A 19,532-nucleotide genomic window follows, 5' to 3' on the forward strand; every position below is an offset into this window, starting at 1 on the left:
TCATTTAATCTTAAAACAGCCATGTGAGATAGGCACTGGTTAGAAATTGGGTCTTAATAAAGTTAAGAAATCTTCCTAATACCTCCCAGTAGCTACTTGGGGCTAAACCAGGATTCATATCAAAACTGGTCTGATTTTAAAGCCTGGGTTTTAACCAATTTGCTGTATTTATAAGAACTCTTTAACCCACTTTGCGAGTTTTTAATATACATGTATATCTATATGGTGTATATTATAAGGACGTAAAAAATAAATTTCTCCCTTACACTGAGATATTTTATTTTTAATATTGTAACTAAATATTAATTTGCTTTTTTATAGTATTGACTAAAGAAAAATGAAAAAAACTTCAGACATGTAAAGTAATGGATCTAATGGGAAATTTCTGTAGTTTCTAGCTTCAGTTATTTCAGCAAGTATGTATTGTCTATCCACTTTGTGTTCTCTCATGGGGATAGGGCAGGTATGACAACTAAAGCTCATTTGGAGTAATGGGAGATGCACGCAGGATGGTTTAATTCTGTGTGCGTACTTAAAAGTACCAAAATAGATGAGATGAGTATTGTGAGAATAGCATAGTCCGAGTATAGGAAGGAAGTGGCTGAAATCAAAGCGAATGGAAGTAGTGAGAAGGAGTTTGACCAAGACTCCATGACGTGTAGAATTTAAAAGAGAGAGAGATCCGGCGTACTATGACTTTCGTTACTTTGTCTGACATGTAGGTTCCAAATACAAAGCCAAATGGAACTTTTTGATTGCTCGAACTGTGGCTTCCCTTTATTAGAATGGATAATAAAGAGTTGACTGTATTTTTGTGTAATACTTGAAATCAGAAAGCAAGTTTTTTCGGTTATGTTTTTATCACTTATTTTTAAAAGAGTTTTGCTAAATCATAAGCTGCTACAGATACTCAATTCTATGTGTAGTTTTTCCCTTTTTTCCTTCGTGTAATAGTTTGTGATTTACATAAAACTAGCAGAAAATTGTGGGCCATAAGCTTCTCTAAAATCAAGGCAAAAACTTGACATTGCTTATATTGTTAACTGAAAAATTTATGTATATTTTACTGCCTGCTTTACCTTTCTGATTCAGGTGAAGTATTTGATTACTTAGTTGCCCATGGAAGAATGAAAGAAAAAGAGGCCCGTGCAAAATTTAGGCAGGTATGGAAAGTAGTTTTTAACTTTGTTTTGCTAATGTTTTTAGTAATATACAATGGACAGTATCACATTATATACTCTGGACTTCAGAGTACATGGTATTTTAAAAAGAAAAATTCTGCTTTCTTATACTTTTTAAGAATGGGAAACTGAAAAAGAAATTTGTTCTTTATGAATTTAAATTTAAGATAGTTGCATATGGTTATTTTTAGAAGATCATAAATAGTGAAATGTTTATAGGTGAGTGTCATTAATTCATTGATAGTTTTGGAAATATAGATGAAGAAAGAAAAGAAATACTTAATCCTTTACCCAATAATTATTATCAAGTATTTTTAGCTTTATGTATTTAGTATATATGCATAGTGCTTAAAGACATTACTGTATTTTCCTTTGTCATTAAAGACATCTTGGTATTAGAACTCATACCTTTTAGATTTAAAGACTGTGGTCAGTTTTATTTAGTCAAGTGGGCAAAAAACCTTATAGATGTAGTAGAAGACTATGGCAAGATGTGTATATTTCCAGTTCAAATGGAACATGGCTTGTTATAGAAATTAAAAAAAAGGAAAAATAAGTTCATCTAGGATTTTACTTCTAATTTTTAGGAATGAAGTAATTAACATACATTATAAGTTACCATAGAAAAGACAAATAATGAATTGTAAATTATTCATAAAATTTATTGAAGTAAAATTTCAGCAGGCAACTTGCTGTACCCAAATTTTACCTTAGAGAATTTAAAATATTTCATTTAAAAATAGCTCAATACTGGGGCATCTGGGTAGCTTAGTCATTAAGTATCTGCCTTTGGCTGAGGTCAGGATCCCAGGGTCCTAGGATTGAGCCCCACATCGGGCTCCCTGCTCAGCGGGAAGCCTGCTCCGCCCTCTCCCACTCCTCCTACTTGTGTTCCCTCTCTCGCTGTGTCTCTCTCTGTCAAATAAATAAATACAGTCTTAAAAAAAAAATAGCTCAGTACTTCTGTAAACGTGGGTCCTGATTCTCTAGTTAAAGGGGTCCTGTGACCAATCAGTTGGGGAAACACTGAATATGGTTATAGGGTCTTCCTCTAAGAGATGTTACATCTATGTTAATATATAAAGAATTAGAAAAAGTTGAAAGTTCTGGAGGAGAGGGAAGGAAAAACCTGTTTCACCTTTTTTTGACATAGTATTCTCCAAACTGGTCCCAAAGTGAGTTTGTTTGATAAAATGCTATTGTTGATATCTCACAGAGTTATTACTTTTTGGAACAATAATTTGTGAGATGCTCTGTACCAAAGATAGGCATACCCCTTTGATTCAGGATAGATTCCTAGAAACTTCATCCTAAAATACCTGAAATCTAAAGACAACCAGTAAGGAGGATGGAATGTTGAAGACCTGCGTGGGGTTCAGTCACTTCCTGTTCAGTCCTCTCCGGTCCCGGGATGGAGGCTCACCTGGACTGAAGCCCTGGTCATCACCTTCAATGTCATCGTTCTCCCGGTATCAGTCACGCAGTCGTAGTTAGGAGCCGACCAGCATAAAAATTACACTTGACGTTGAATATTTCCCCTGGAATCCGCTACTACCCTAGTTCTTTTTAGTCACCCGGCTGTATTTATTTACTGAAATCATACTGTGTGGAGAAAACTGTGTTGGGTGCTCTGGAATTAGAGAAGGTGACAATATGCCCTGCTCTTAGAGTGAACTTGCCCATCTTTCCCGGTGGCTGGAACACAAGACGTTTTCGTAAAGATCCAAATAATTACAAATGGGCTCTTTTTAAAAATGAATTTTGAATTATTCTTAGAAATACTCTTCATTTTGCAGAGGTTGAGTGTCAAATGCTATTTAAAATGTCATATAGTAGGAAATATTTTCCTTATTTATTAAATATTAAATGTATTTACTATCTGTATGCCTTCCTTTGGAATTAAAAAGGTAACTCACTCATCTTTTTAAAAACCAGGGATGCAGACATACACAATTTAGTAGTCATTTGACAAAGGGTTATATTTACTCTTAAATTTGCTTTTGAGATGCCTGGTTTTCTTTATAATGTAATGAAGAAGATAAATGTACACTTTTGTTTTTTTTGCTCTGTATCATGAAATTATTTTTTAAAATATAAACAGTTTAGGAATGTACTGTGTTATCAAGTGTATACACATGTATGTCCTTGCCTCTACTGTTGGATACAGCCAGAGACAATTCAAGAGCACTTCAGTACCCATGGACCGTGCAGTGCCACTGCATTCCTGATGTTCGAAGGACTTGAAAGAAAATTACAATATTGATTCAACTCTTCCAATATCAAAGCTACTACTTAAGGCTTGGGAATTCCTGACTCAATTATAAATTAATTGCAAAGCAATCCAACATTTGCACCTCATGGCAGAACACTGACAGGTCTGAATTTAGGGTCAGTGCAGGGTTGATTGTAAATCATGTTTTCAAGACCCATAAGGGAACAGTCATAAGGAAGTTTCTACATCCTACTTAATGAGGTACAGAATGTTTGGAATGAGAGGGTCTGGCCATAGAACAATACAATAAGGTTTAGGCTTGTGCATTGGGACTCTAGCAGTGAATCAGATAGAAGGCAGAAATTGTACCCTGTGGGATAAGTTTAGCAACATTATAAGCCACCACATTTAATTGATAGAAGTCAGAGGTCATAGAGTTTGGGGAGAATGAAGTGCTTGATACAGAGCATTCTCTTAATTATCTTTCTGTTCTTAAGGTTTTAACACTCCGGAGATTTTTATCCCAGAATTGCCTGTAGAACAGCTTTCATGGAGACCATTCTGTCTAATGTTGAAATGCGTGTCTGTTAACCAAGTCATGTATCTATAACATGCTTCACTCTAACCAAGACAAAGTGACTTGAAAACCAGTATTACTAAAATTAGCCTTGTAGGACATTCATTAAGATGCATTATATTTACATGTAAGTGTGTATATCTCTTGGCAAATCAATGTGTTTTAATGGAAATTGGATATTAGATTTTAAAGCGTATTGCTTAAGGAGACTAAAACAAATATTTGTTATACGATTCTGCTGTTTGGGGGGATTTACACTTCAAATTGATTATAATCATTCACAATTGCTCTGCTTAAAAACATCTAGTGGTTCTGTAGTACCTGCTTGGTTTGGAATTCAGAGACTTTTACCAACCTGTCAACGCTTATTCCCACGACTACCATTTTCCCACCTACTTTTCAAATACGTCGTGTAGCCTCAACCTCAGTGCATTTCACCACCTTCCCCCTGCCTCGCCGTCACCAGATGGCCACATCTTCAAATGCTACCGTCGTACAGGATGGCTTAGATCAAATATCCCGTACTCCAGGCATTTCTAACAGAAATTGTTCTTTATTTGATGTGGTTCCCTCACTTCTTTGTGCCTCTGCTTCTATGGTTCTGCCTTGTACGGTGGTTGCTCATATACATGTTCTGTACATGTTTTCTCCTGATCAGACTTTCAGCTTCTAAGGGCAGGGTCCGTGTAGTGTTCATTTTGTGTTCCCCTGGCAACCAGCACATTTTCTTGCACATAGCAGGTACTCAATAAACTGACTTTTGAATCAAAATGAACTCAACTGAATTACATATTACTCATTGTGTGTAGATTTTGTTTCGAATTCATGTTTCTGTCTGAACCATTTAATATATGTTAGAATAGTGTACTGAGCGATCAGCCTCACTTCTACTTTGAAAGTTTTTTTAAACCCATATTTTTATCAGCATGGTCATACTTCACATCATCTTTAGACTTTAAGAAATATCACTTCTATCTCCATTTGTAAATGCCTAACCAATATTCAGCATTCATATTGTGTTTCCATTTAACCGAATCCACAAGATCGAATGTTCTGCTGTGCATTAAAATGGCCGTCCTCCTGTAGATCAGCTGTAACGACGTGTACAAAATAGTTCTTACCTTGATTGCTATCTGATTCTTTCCATTTCTCTATTTTATGTAGTAAACAGCTATTGAAGAAGTCTTTATAAGCTATTTCTCACTTGTATCTTTGGCTCCTACTCTTGGTTTCCATCTTGTTCAGTCGTTGTCCACGAAGAGCTCTATGTAACAATTAAAAATTCTAGTTGCATATGAAATCTAGTTAAGGGTAAAATACTTTGCTTGACTGACCTAATAAGAGGCTTAAGATTAAATTTCATTTCCCTCCCATTTCTTTTTTTTTTTTTTTTTTGGATAATTGGGTTTCATCTTAAGGCTGAACAATTTTCCCATTTCTTTATATATGAACAAATACAGGACAATGCCACATACCCCACTGATAAGGTCTTAGTAAATTGGCCTCGCTTAAAAAAATGGGCCTTGGACACATTTCATTATAATTCCTAAAAGAGATGGGTTCATGTGTTCCAAAGCTCTTATCCCAATATTGGGATAAACCATTGATCAGAACTGCAAACTGTATACACTTGATTATGTCTGTCAGTAGAAAAATGTAACAGCCCACAGAAATCTTCATAGACTCTGACAAAGAAATATTTTAACAAGAGAATGCTGCTTATCTACACTGTCCACATTTAAAAGTGAACTTTTCCTCATTTTAACTTTATTCAGAACTGAAGGAACAGGGAGATTATTTAATACTACTTTGAAATCTGAGTTGGTAGTTTATCTCATTTGGAGGTTGTCATAGGGGGAAAATTGCAGTGTTTTTACCATAAAATAATTATGCATCTTTTATCCAAATATTTATTTTAGATTGTGTCTGCTGTACAGTATTGCCATCAAAAGTGCATTGTTCACCGTGATCTTAAGGTAAGCCACTAATTTTATAACAAGAAGTCTTAATCACGAACAGATGTTTTGTTAATACCGGAGCCATCTCTGGTTGCTGAGTTGTGCCAGGCGCTCCAAGGAAGGAGTTTTTACTTAATCCTCATAGCAACATCATGAAAAGCGATATTTTCACTGAGAAAATGAAGAAAATAGGATGAGAAGTTATCTAACATTAAGGCTAGATAATTTGATTCCCTATCAACAAGCTTGTTTTAATAGGTAAATGCGCAGCTTTGTCTCCAACTAAAAATGCCCAAGATCCATTCAGTCAGAAGCAAGGTGGGGACGCAGGACAGGTGTGTCTGTGGCAGGTCTGCCAGTGTCCATTCTCCACGCGAGAGCTCAGAGAAATGGGAAGTCTCTCACATGTTTTGATGAACGTCAAATGCATGTGATGAGTATAAACTAGCTTACTTTGGAATAAGACATTGAGACAGTCAAGAAAAGTTTGTGGCAGTGAGCATGGGGGCACAGCTATCTCTTTAAGGTCCTCGTTCATTTCCTCAGGATAAACACCCAGAAGAAGGGTTGCTGGATTGGGTAGCAGTTCTCCTTTTCGTTTTTTGAGGAACCTCCATCGTTTTTCCCGTAATGGCTCTGCCCGTTTACATTCCCACCAGCTCTACCGGGTGCCCATTAATTTTGCCCACTTGTTCTCTTTTATAGTTTTGATGGTAGCTGTCCTTGTCGGTGGAAAGCGTTACCTGATTTTGGTTGTGATGTACGGTTCCCTGGTGGTCAGTGATGCTGAACGTGCCTGTCTGTCATGTACCTATTGAGTCATGTACCACGTTTATGTCTTCTTTGGAAAAATGTTCAGGAACTTCTACTCATTTTTTAATTGTGGTGTCTGGGGGGTTTTTTTGGCTACTGAGTTGTATGAGTTCCTTATATATTTTGGACATTAATCCTTTATTAGTTGTAAAGTTTGCAAATATTTCTCCCAACCCATAGGTTACCTTTCTGTGGATGCTTTCCTTTACTATGCAGAAGCTTTTTACTTTAAATGAAGTCTCATTTATTTTTGCTTTGGTTGCCTGAGCCTTTAGTGTCATATTCAAAAATTAATAATACTGCATTGAATACTGGGAAATTTGCATAAGAAAATAGATTTATCTATGGATGTGGTCTCATCACACACACAAAAATAACTCAGTGAGGAGGTGATAAGTTAATTAGCTTGGCTGTTGTAATCATTTCACTACTTATATAAAATCATTGTATTATTGTACACCTTAAGTATATATACCATTTTCATTTCAAAATATTAAATAGGAGCACCTGGGTAGCTCATTTGGTTAAGCATCCGACTCTTGATTTTGGCTCAGGTCATGGTCTTGGGGATGTGAGATCCAACCCCATGTGGGGCTTCCTGTTCAGTGGGGAGTCTGCTTGATGATTCTCTGTCTTCCTCTCCCTTTCCCCCTTCCCCTGCTTGCACATTCTCTCTCACTATCTCTCCCTCAATAAATAAATTTTAAAAAGAGATGGTATGGCTTTTTTAGGTATGCTTTTTTTTTTCCTTTTATGAAAGTAGAAAGTCCTGGAACTAAAATATTTGTCTTTTTTTTTTCCTTTTTCTCTCTTCCTCCAAAGTTCACTTTCATTGTTCCTTACATAGGAACCTATTTTTCTTTTTTTACTTTTCTCCCCATGACCTCTATCAGTTACTCTAGCACTGGTCTGCATTATACTTAAAAATACTGTCTTAAGGCGTGCCTGGGTGGCTCAGTTGGCTAAGGGTCTGACTCTTGATCTCAAGGTCATGAGTTCAATCTCCACACTGGCCATGGAGCCTACTTTAAAAAAAAAAAAAAAAAAAAAAAAAAAAATTTTCTTAAGTGCCTGTCAGAAGTCTAGATCCTGTACTTTGGCTCCATTTTCTGAGCTTGCAGATTTTCTACTGCTCCAAGATTTCGTTTCTTAGTTTCCTCTAACTATTTTAAGGAGAAATCACTTCCACAGATAAAGAGAAAGTAGAGGACTGCTCCCCTGGCTGTGTGTTTGACACCCAGCCTATCATCTAATTTCTCATGAACAGAAATCTGGGGAAAAAAAAAAAATCATGTTCAGCACCCTGAGGTTACCTCCAGTCTGGGGCATGGGGTTTCCCCTGCACTCCTGGAGTGGACCTCAGCATCCCTTGAGCTCTGCCCTGGTGAGGCAGCCAGCCAGACCTCTTCCCAGAGACTAGGAAAGTCCAGCTTGCTCACACATGGTCTCAGAAATTCACAGTGACCAGACCCTTACATCAGAACATCAAAATAACCTGGTTTTGTCACCCAGCCCATAAATGTTAGGATTTAAGATAAATCTTCCAAATGTATGTGCTGTGACAATATGTTAATATCATAAACATCACCTCGTTATTATCACATATTTTGGGGTGTTAGATGTACGTCCGTTTTTGTTTTTTTTTAAATTAAATTTAATTTTGTGTATGTGTGTGTGTGTGTATTCCAGAATTCATTGTTTTTGCGCCACACCTACTGCTCCATGCAATATGAGCCCTCCATAATACCCACCTCCAGACTCATGCAACCCCCCACCCTCCTGTCCTCCAAAACCCTCAGTTTGTTTCTCAGAGTCCACAGACTCTCATGGTTTGTCTTCCCTCCGATTTCCCCCAATTCACTTTTTTCCTTTCCTTCTAATGTCCTCCATGTTATTCCTTATGCTCCACAAGTAAGTGCAACCATATGATAACTGACTCTCTCTGCTTGACTTATTTCACTCAGCATCATCTCCTCTGGTCCCATCCATGTTGATACAAAACTTTATGGTCAAATAATCTTCGACAAAGCAGGAAAAAATATACAGTGGAAAAAAGACCGTCTGTACCGCCGTTTTTCAAAACAGAGATCCCAAGCTAGCATGCCCTAAAGGAAAAGATGGGCAAGGGAGGGAAGAGCTGTGTGGTGGGCGGAGTGCCTGGCTCTCTAGCGATACGCGGAGCTCTCGTTTTACTCCTTTCTGTAACCCCATAAAACACATCGACAAAATATATATATAATTTTCTTAATCTGTCCGTTATAAAAGAGTTTCAAGCAAAACATGACAAAAAAGAAAGCCTTTATTGAATTGCTTATATTTACAAAAGGCTTATTTAAAACTTTTTTTTTTATTTTAATGATTCTGATTTAGGATTTTGGAAAACCAGCATCTGAAAATATATGGGTGGAAATCACTGCTTTCTACCAAAATATACCTGCAGAAGAGCATCTAGTTTTAGAACAACAAAAGGAAATCTAAAACAAGCAAGGTCTAGTGAAGGCACTACTGTATTGTTTGGTTTTACTGAAAGAGCAGAGCTTTGTTGAGGGGGCATTCTGGAAGAGAGGACAAAGGATTGAATTCAGTAGTCACAGGACCCCTGGCTGGCAGTAATTTTAGGTATACTCTTGAGCCCAGCACTAACCTACAATGCTCTACTAAAATAGAAAACTTTTGAGTAAACTTGTTCATTTAAGTCCGAGAAGGGTTTCATGATATGTCAACTTATATTTTTTAAAAGAGGTCATATTAAGGTACAGTCTCAGGATGTTTCTTACCATGAAGAAAAAAAAAAAATGCATTTAAAATAATAGTGGAAGAAAAACTGTTTTCAGTAACTTTTCCCAAATAGTTGCAGATGCACCTGTAAATGGGAGCTTTTCTTTTATAGTGCTAAAACTTCGTCTTCTATAAACATGATTCTGAACAGTTATGCATCAAGCACCATGCTGGGCTTCTAAATTTGATATTACGCTTAAAAATGAGAAGGCAGAGGGGCCCCTGGGTGGCTCAGTCTGGTGAGCTTCGAACTCTTGATTTCGGCTTAGGTCATGATCTCGGGGTCCTGAGATTGAACCTCCATGGGGTTCCATGCTGGGCTCCCCTACACCCCGGGTCGCACATGCATGCTTGCTCTCTCTCAGAAAAAAAAAAAAAAGAGAGAGAGAGAAGCAAGAAATATATGTTGAGATCTGAAATAGTTGTAATAAATTTTTTGTTTTATGTAGACATTTACATTATCCTTTTTATTATTTTCCTCCTAGGCTGAAAACCTTCTCCTTGATGCTGATATGAATATTAAAATTGCTGACTTTGGTTTTAGTAATGAATTTACAGTCGGGAACAAATTGGACACATTTTGTGGAAGCCCGCCCTACGCTGCCCCTGAGCTTTTCCAAGGAAAGAAGTACGATGGCCCTGAGGTGGACGTGTGGAGCCTCGGTGTCATTCTCTATACACTCGTCAGTGGCTCCTTGCCCTTTGATGGCCAGAATCTGAAGGTATCCATGAAGTCCGCTACTGGTGTTTTACATCCCGGCACGATCATTTCAGTAGTCGGTTCTGAGTGCGTCCTTTGCCTTTTCAAGGAACTGCGGGAGCGCGTCCTGCGAGGGAAGTACCGCATTCCCTTCTACATGTCCACTGACTGTGAAAATCTTCTGAAGAAATTACTGGTGCTGAATCCAATAAAGAGAGGCAGCTTAGAAGTAAGTAATTTTTTGTACTCCAGATTTAAAACTCAACAATTAAAATATTCTAAGAACCGAAGAGCATTTTAAATCAAATTTTTCCCCTGGTTGTTTTTTGGGTTTGGTTTGGGAAGTTGACAAGTCGTGTAATTTGTTTAGAGCTAGGGAAGGTGATATGATTCGTTCACTGCTCGAAAGTTGTTACAGTTAATTTCTTTAAAGACGGTTATTCCTTCTTTGCCCTGGAATGAAGTATTAAATTAAAACAACATAAAGATAGGAATAAGATTGACTTTTCGTTAGAGGAGGAGGAAAACCTGGCCTTTGTCAGAAATTGCATGCTCCGATACAGGAACCTTGTGTGTAGGTATATAGGTATTTCGAAGATTTAAAAAAAAAAAAAAAAAAAAGATAACGGAAGTTCTAATCCAGTGAATATTTCATGACCATATCTGAAATTAGAAGCTGATTAAAAATTTTAAAGAGGGGCGCCTGGGGGGCTCAGTGGGTTAAAGCTTCTGCTTTCGGCTCAAGTCATGATCGCAGGGTCATGGGATCGAGCCCCACTCAGGCTCTCTGCTCAGCGGGGAGCCTGCTTCCCCCTCTCTCTCTGCCTGCCTCTCTGCCTGCTTGTCATCTCTGTCTGTCAAATAAATAAATAAAATCTTTAAAAAAAATTTTTTTTTAAAGAAACCTCTCAATACCAGTACAGTTTAAGTAGAACATACTGGAAACGGGAATTTCCTTTCTTAATGCACTGTTCCGTTGCCTACCTACATTCCACATGTGAGGCTATTTATAATGGATGCTATTATGCTATTCTAAATGTACCAAGTACGTTATAGCCAAATAACACCAAAGTGTTTAACCTTTTTTCCTTCCGACACTACAATTAAACAACTTATTTTCTACATATTTCATCCAGCTTTTTCTAAGGCTGCTTTAACCAATACTAAGGTTTAACTTCAGAGATCCAGCATATACGGTTCACTAGCATTTTGGTGTTGTTGTTGTTGTTGTTGTTGTTGTTGTCTTCATTTATTTGCCTTAATAGATGGGGTAGAAAATTCAGAGAACTAACCCCATTTAAACTGTACTTTTTAGAAAATTCAGAGAATTAACCCCATTTAAACTGTACTTTTTAGTGTAGCGATGGGGCTTTCTGGCACAGACTCCGTGCTGGGTAGAAGGCAGCCTTATAGTGAGCCATCCCTGTGGACAGAGCTCTTGGCTTCATTTGGGTTTGTAATGTTATTTCCACAAATATATTCCACTAAAAGATAGAATATGTTTTGGTGGAAGTTAACGGATGGTGACTTCTGTTGGGAAATTATTTTAAATGCTTTATGTTAGTGAATTACATATCAGATACCTTTTACTCACTTATTTGTTTAAATGCAGTTAGTTCGTTCCCATAATTTTTGTGGGTTTTTTTTTCCTTTGGGGGTAAAAGGATATGTTAGTCATGTTTTCATAGTGAGGCCTGTGAAATAGAGAAGGCTTCTTTTGTGTTACAGCTTCTCTAAACTTGTTTTTGACCTTTATTCGTAGGAAGTTATGTGAAACAGTGAAAAAGTTAAAGTCGTTGACTCTCGTATCAATTCTAAAATTTTATGGCAATAGGGTCACCTGACTGGCTCAGTTGGAGGAGTGTGCGACTCTTGATCTTGGGGTCATGAGTTTAAGCCCCACGTTGGGTGTAGAGCTCACTTAATTTAAATTTTTAAAAAAGACTATTTAAAAAATAAAATTTTATGGCAACATAAGTCTTTCTTAATCCTGCTTTATGGCGCACTTTTATCATAGGAACCTAGTTCCCCTGAATATCATTTAATAAAATGTCCATAGTTGAGGCATCAGCACAGCTGAGAAGAACAAAAAGAATATATAAAAATTATTATTATAGATGTTACAAATCTCTTAGTATGTGTAGGTATGTAGTCACTTAAAGATGATTAATTTACAGTAGCCACATATTTAAGTCTTTCATCCTTAGCATTAAAATGCAGAGGATTAAAGTATCAGAATTCTGGGCTGTTTAAAAGCCATATTATTATATTAAAACATTTGATCATCAGAATCTCAGCTTGATGTATTTGAGTATACTCTAGAACCTTCTGTTCCAGCTTATCAAAAATAAGTTTTCCAGCCACAGAATCGTGAGTCTACAGTGGAAATATTATCATAATATTGCAGATACCACTGTACAAAGGCCGGTCTGCTTCACAGTTCCCAGAAATAACTTTCCAGAGAAACCTGACACTGTTTTTAAAAAAAAGGGAAGAAAGATTTCTTACACCAAACCTTGAGAAACTCCCCTTGAAATAGCAATGATGTCAAAAATTATTTTAGTCTCCTTTTATTTTTCATACCAACTTTAGTAGCAGCTGTACAGGAAGAAAAATCCCTAAGCTCTAAAAAATAGCTATTTTCAAAACACCAGTCGTGAGCGTGTAAACGTAAATTTTTGTACAGTAGTAATGTTTCATGTCAAGTTGCATTCTTTTTTTCTTTTAACTTCAAAGTTTTGGGTTATGTGCTTTCTACTTTATCGTAAACATGATCTGCTTCCGTGCCAGTAGCAGTGTTGTTCCCTTTGGCTTATGTACCCCTGCTTGTTGGACCTTCAAGTTGTTTCCATTGTTTTTTACTAAAGATCATGTGATACACTTTTTTCCCCTTTGGGACATATGCTTAGATATATTCTCCAGAGTGTCATTAGTGCGCCAAGGAATATAAACAGTCTGATGGGTCTTCTGCGTTCATTGCTAAAAATTGTGTGACCTAAGACATTTGAAGGTATCTGTTCTCCACACTTGATTCACTATTCGATATAATAATTTCTGGTATTTGATGCCTGTATGGTAGTTATGTAGTTTGTCATAATTGCTTTAATTTGTATATATTTCACCAGAGATAATGCCTAGTATTTTTAATGAGCAGGTTAACTTTGCTTCTTTACATATAAGCTCTGTGTCTCTGAACTGCTTGTCTAATGGAGTCTGATTAATCAGCCTTCGAGATCTGTATCAGTTTTGTACATTTTAACAGGAAATATCTCCTCTGTTAATTCTTCTATTTTTTTAAAATGGAACTTTATGTATTTTGGGGGTCAAGAGTCACTGATGAGAGCAAACACTAGTCTTTCTTCATTATATAATTTGTTAATATTGAAATTCAACTTAAGGAATCTTATGCGGCTATTTATTATCTTACTTTATTATCTTATTTATCTTACTAAACTTCTCATTTAACTCAAATATCTTCCTGTCACTTCTCAAATATGACTACATCCTTTATTAAGGTCTTTCTTGAAGACTTCTATGTTAAGTAACTTATTTATGCCCCATGAAAATAAAATGAATGAAATTAGTTTCTTACTCTACTTGATTGACCTATTGCCATCTCTAGAACTAAGCAGTTGCGTACATTTTTTCATTTTGTACACGTGAACGCTGGCAGAGCTTGTTCATTGCACTAATAATGGGAGGGATGCAATCACATATGATTTTTAAAATATTTGTGTTTTATGTTATAAACTAATTTTTTCCTATTATCTGGAATATTGGTGTGTTTTTTATTAGAAAAAAACTGATAATTTTTTTTCTGCTATCCCTTCTATGTACATCTTCTTTAATTTTTCCAGTCCTTAACCAGAATCGACTATGTTACCTTTCAAAATAATGCAAAATTTGAGTCTAAAGCAAAGCTCCTCCTTATCGCCCTTTCTCTGTATCTGTATCCTCCTCAGAAAAGTATTTATTTGTGCTTTAACACCTTTTCAGCTGCCGCTAAGATGATCTTAAAAATCTTGCTTGTGTCTGCCCAATACAAGAGGCAATAAAGCAAATAATAATCTTTTTTTAATGCAAGATTTCTAAGTACAGATTAAGAAGCTTATGATGAATACAGAGGTTGAAACCGTTTAAGAAAAATTATTTCCATCTGGCTGTCCTAAAGTCCACACATTTTTAATGTGCACCTACACTTTAGGTAGGGTGTTTATTTCCATTGTTATTTTATTTCTTCATAATTCATCTAAATCAGTTATTTTGATAGAAATTCTCAGCAAGTAGTCCTCTATGTTCATTGGCAGGGGTGGCTAGAGTAAACTCTCTCTTGTTCAGTTTGGAATCTTGTTTGACCTCTTGTTTCTCATTTTGATATTTCTCAGGGGCGCCTGGCTGGCTCAGTCAGTGGAGCATATGACTCTTGATCTCGGGGTTGTGAGTTCAAGCCCCATATTGGGCATAGGGATTACTTAAAAAAAGAAGAGAGCGATCTCAAATGAAATCTAAAATGGGTTAGTTTATTCAGCTGGTTTAGTGCACTTTGCTGGCCTGGTGATTGGTACTCTGCCTGAAACCACACAGCAAGGTTTTCACGAATACCCTCCCCCCGCCCCTCGCCACCCTGTCACGCAGCACCTCCGTTTCTGGGGGCGTTTTTGCCTTGGCATCAGTGCAAACTCTGGTTCCCACGGAAGAATTTTGTATGGGTGTGAGGTTCACACAACTAAGGCTTCTTCTCCGTGGGTCTCCTCTCGCATACATCTGTATTTTGTCGCTCTCTGTACCTTACCCCTGGAAAAGACCTTCATATTTGGAATTAATAGACTGAATGTCCTTGCATGTTCTTTTAAGCAGATTTCCTTCCCCACCTTTTTCTTGCTTTGAAACCCAACTATTTCTGTGAGACGGACTCTTCTAAATGGACTCCTGGCCGTCCCCAGTGACGAAGGCAAGAAGCGAGAACAGCAGAACCGTGTCCCTTCTGTCCTCGCTGCCCTGTTGTCTTTCCTTATTGCTGCTGGGATTTTCCCGCTTTCCCTGGATCTGCCTTGCCTCGGATCTAACTTTGCATGAGGGTGAGCGGGGTCAGGGCTCCTGCAGTTTCTCCTCAGATTGTTCTTCTCATGGTGCAATTTCTAAAATGCTGCATATCATCTTTATTAATAAAAAAGAACATTTCTCTATTGCCCTATTGCCTTGTCAGATCACACTTGAATGCATCACCTGCAGAGACCGTGTCTCCCACTCTTCCATTGCTTTGGTTCTGAGTCCGAGCTGCTTCGCTGGGTCCTCCTTACATGCCTCTGCCTCGACTCTCACACCGGTCCAGATACGGCTGGTATCCCCAGAGTCTCTTCAGATTCTCCCTCCTGACGATTCCTTTCCAGGAAATCCCAGCCCACACTGCAGGTTGCCCTTTTGTTCTTTAGTAAGATCTCCTGCAAACAGCATAGTTTTGAATAGTTAATGCTACTGTGTGTTCAGATTATGTCCGCTCTCATGAGCAAATCTTTTTTCCCCAAATAAAAGACAAGTTGTGTAAGGGTTTGGTCCACATACATATTTTTCCTTGACGTGGACAGATACATAATGGTCATGAAATGAACACCAAATAGCCAGTTTAATTGTGAAACACCAGAAAATTTGGATTATCTTCATTTCGCTTTTAATTGCTTATTGTCCAGCTATCAAATCTCTTATTGCTCTTATATTTCTTAACTTAAATTATGGATCCCGTATTTCTTCTATCAGGCACCTAAGGTAAAATCCTAAGAACCTTCTTGGATTCCAGCCTTTCTTTCCCTCATTCCCAGAACAGATTCTGTCCTCAGGTGCTTCGGATTATACCTCTAGGTTTTCCGTCTTCCATTTCCTAATGCCTAGTGCAGCCCATAGTTGTCTGTCTCCTGGACATTCTAGGGGCTTCCTTAGCCATCTTCATTGCCAAGCCCCTCTCAATATTTCCCTGTACCCAGGGCGTCTGTAGCAGCCTTATTTTAAAATACTGCCCAGTTCAAAAGCAACAACAAGCATGTGTGCTGGGAAAGATAGCACAAGGCACAGTCTTTATCCTCAAGGACTCCGACTTCAGTGTGGGGGATACACATGTGCCGTCTCAGTGTCTCCTTCACGAAGAGCTCCCTCTTCTGTACCGTCCCCTCCTCTCTGTGGACACCTTTATCCCCCAGCCTTTGTCCAGGTATCTTCCATTTTAGACAAAGGCACCCTTCAACCCCCAGTCCTCGTCTCGGGTCCCTTCTTATTCCTCCCTTACTGTCCTTTTTTTAAGATTTTTAAAATTTGGGGCACCTGGGTGGCTCAGTGGGTTAAAGCCTCTGCCTTCGGCTCAGGTCATGATCTCAGGGTCCTGGGATCGAGTCCCACATCGGGCTCTCTGCTCAGCGGGGAGCCTGCTTCCCCCCCTCTCTCACTGCCTGCCTCTCTGCCTACTTGTGATCTCTATCAAATAAATAAATAAAATCTTAAAAAAAAAAGATTTTTTAAATTTATTTATCTGAGAGAAAGAGTATAAACAAGGGGAGGGGCAGAGGGAGAAGCAGGCTCCCCGCCAAGCAGGGAACCCAATGCGGGGTTCAATCCCAGGACCCCAAAGTCCTGACCTGAGCCAAAGGCAGGCGCCTAACCGACTAAGCCACCCTGGCGCCCCACTGGCCGGACTGTTAACGAAGCATCTCAGCTCCAAGTCTGTGAATCATCAGTCTTACACAATACACAGCCCTCACCATAGCACAGACCCTCCCAATGTCCATCATCCCTCCCATGCCCATCCCCTCCAGCAACCCTCAGTTTGTTTCCTGAGATTAAGAGTCCCTTACAGTTTGTCTCCCTCTCTGGTTTCTGGTTTCGTCTTGTTTCATTTTTCCCTCTCTTCCCCTTAGGATCCTCTGCCTAGTTTCTCAAATTCCACGTAACAGTGAGATCATATGAAAACTATCTTTCTCTGATTGACTTATTGAAGAGATTAGATCTCGAAAGTTCTCATCATGAGGAAAAAAATTGCAACTGAAGTGATGGATGTTAACTGTGGTGATCATTTCATAATATTTGTATATATATGTTTATATATCAAATTATTATGTCATATACCTTAGACTAATACAAAGTTTATGTCATTCAGATCTCTAAAAAGTTAGTGGTGATCTGTTAAGAGTTACACGTCTGCATAATTTTAAGTATATATGAATTATGTACAAATTTGCATTGAAATGTGTATCATGTAACCCAAACCTTTGGAAAATTCCTCCCATCCAGAACAGCAGCATTCTTACAGATTCCAGTTCTTAGAGGCCTGCCTGCTCTGGAGTTCTGTCTTCTAGTGAATGATTTTAGCTAAATACTATTAAATGAGGGGAAGGTATCCGAGCGGACAACCTCAGACAGATCTCTATATGGAATTTTATTTTTCTGATTAGTAGAATATTGACAGGTAAAATTTAAAGATGGAGAATATACTTTGCAGGACCCGAACAATGAATATGAATATATCAACCCCTAAAACATTCCTGAATGAAAACCTAGAATTCAATAGTCATAACATGTTAAAAAATTTTCCAAATTAATACAGAATTATTTCCCCAGAATTACTCTCCACTAGTTGCCTTTTTGTGTGTAGTAAAAAAAAAAAAAAAAAGAATGTATACTCTTTAGAGTTTTAAGAGTGCATTACAGTATTGTCACCTCTGTGTCCATGGTTGGGCAGCAGATCTGTGAATCCTGTTCCCCTCGCAAGAGTGAGACTCTGGACCCCGGAACAGCTAGCTCCCTGTTGCTCCCTGTTGCTCCCTCTCCCAGCCCCTGGCAAACACCATTCTATTGCCTGTTTCTAGGAGTTTGATTACTTTAGACACCCTCATATAATGATTGTCTGTCTTTTTGTGGCCAGCTTGTTTCACCGAGAAGTGGCCACAAGTTTCATCCATGATATAGCATGTGGATTGCATTCTTTTTAAGGCTGACTAATATTCCATCACGTGTGGCTGCATTTTCTTTGTGCATTCACCCATCGAGCATTTAGGTTGTCCCACATCTTGGCTGTTGCGCGTAATGGTGCAGTGAACGCGGCTGTTCAAATACCCTTCAGGATCCTGTGTTGGTTCTTTTAGATATATACACAGAGACGGAATTACTTGCTCATGTCTATAGTTCTGTTCAATGTTTTGAGGGACCCCCATACTGTTTACAGAAGCAGAGACATCATTCGAGCCACCCCAGCAGTGCACAGGGGGTCCGGGTTCTTCACGTGCTCACCCATGCCGATTATTTTCATCTTTTTCGATAGTAGCCATCCTAACAGACAGGACGTGTGATACCTCATCGTGGTTTTTATTTCCCTGATGATTAGTGATGTTAGCATCTTTTCATGTGCTTTTTGGCCCTTGGTATGTATTCTTTTGGAGAAATATCTATTTAAGTCCTTTGCCCCTTTTTTTAATTTTTATTTTTATTTTTATTTTTGCCCTTTTTTTTTAATCAGGCAGTTTTATTGTTCCTGAGTTGTAGGATTTTCCGTACATATATATTATTAACCCCTTATCAGATATATGGTTGTGAATGTTTCCATTCCATCGGATGCCTCCACTAGGTTGCTTTTTAACAACCTGGGACTGACTCTCGTTTCACAACCTCACTTAAATGTGACTCTTGTAATTCACATCCGTCCCGGTCTTCATCCTGATTCCTGCTCATCCCCGACTCTAGGCTTCCATTTTGACCATTCTCCCCTTCCGTCTTCTCTGAGCTGTCTTTACTGACTAACCCTCACTTCTTCCACACCCCATGATCTCTGCTTTCCTAATGTCTTAACAAATGGTGATTTTAAAATACAGGTATTTGTATATTTGGCAAAAAGGAACTGTCCCATCTGAATGTAATACTATGAATGAGAGGTTGAAATCACTAGGTCCTTAGGTTAAATGAGAAGATACTCCTTTTCAAGGAACATGGGCAGCAAGTTATTTGAATGGATACATTCGGTGAGGGTGCAGGATGATAGTTGTACTTGTTGTAAGATATGTAAGTGTGTCCCAAAGTCCTACGCCTGCTAATCAATTAGGAAAATAACTTTAGACAGAAGATATCATGGTTCTCGTTGAGCAAAGCAATTAATTGCACATTTACTAAAATAGAGCTAAAGTCAATGGTGGAATGTTCTGATTGGCCAAACATAATGTAAAGTTTATTTCCTAGCAAATAATGAAAGATCGGTGGATGAATGTTGGTCATGAGGAAGAAGAGCTAAAGCCATATACTGAGCCTGAACCAGATTTCAATGACACGAAAAGAATAGGTA

General features: G+C 38.1%; 1 protein-coding gene across 4 annotated transcripts in view; it reads left to right on the forward strand.

Annotated features, from left to right (window-relative positions):
• MARK1 (microtubule affinity regulating kinase 1) overlaps positions 1-19,532 on the forward strand; it is a 114,447-nt gene that overhangs the window by 69,328 nt on the left and 25,587 nt on the right. For all 4 annotated transcript variants that reach the window (XM_059145839.1, XM_059145836.1, XM_059145838.1 and 1 more), the window contains exons 6-10: positions 1,093-1,163; positions 5,890-5,946; positions 10,005-10,241; positions 10,329-10,448; positions 19,430-19,529. In XM_059145839.1, coding sequence (XP_059001822.1) covers positions 1,093-1,163; positions 5,890-5,946; positions 10,005-10,241; positions 10,329-10,448; positions 19,430-19,529 — 585 coding nt within the window. The remainder of the gene's footprint in view (positions 1-1,092; positions 1,164-5,889; positions 5,947-10,004; positions 10,242-10,328; positions 10,449-19,429; positions 19,530-19,532) is intronic.

This window comes from Mustela lutreola, chromosome 14, assembly GCF_030435805.1.
Source record: "Mustela lutreola isolate mMusLut2 chromosome 14, mMusLut2.pri, whole genome shotgun sequence".
Classification (NCBI taxonomy): Eukaryota; Metazoa; Chordata; class Mammalia; order Carnivora; family Mustelidae; genus Mustela; species Mustela lutreola.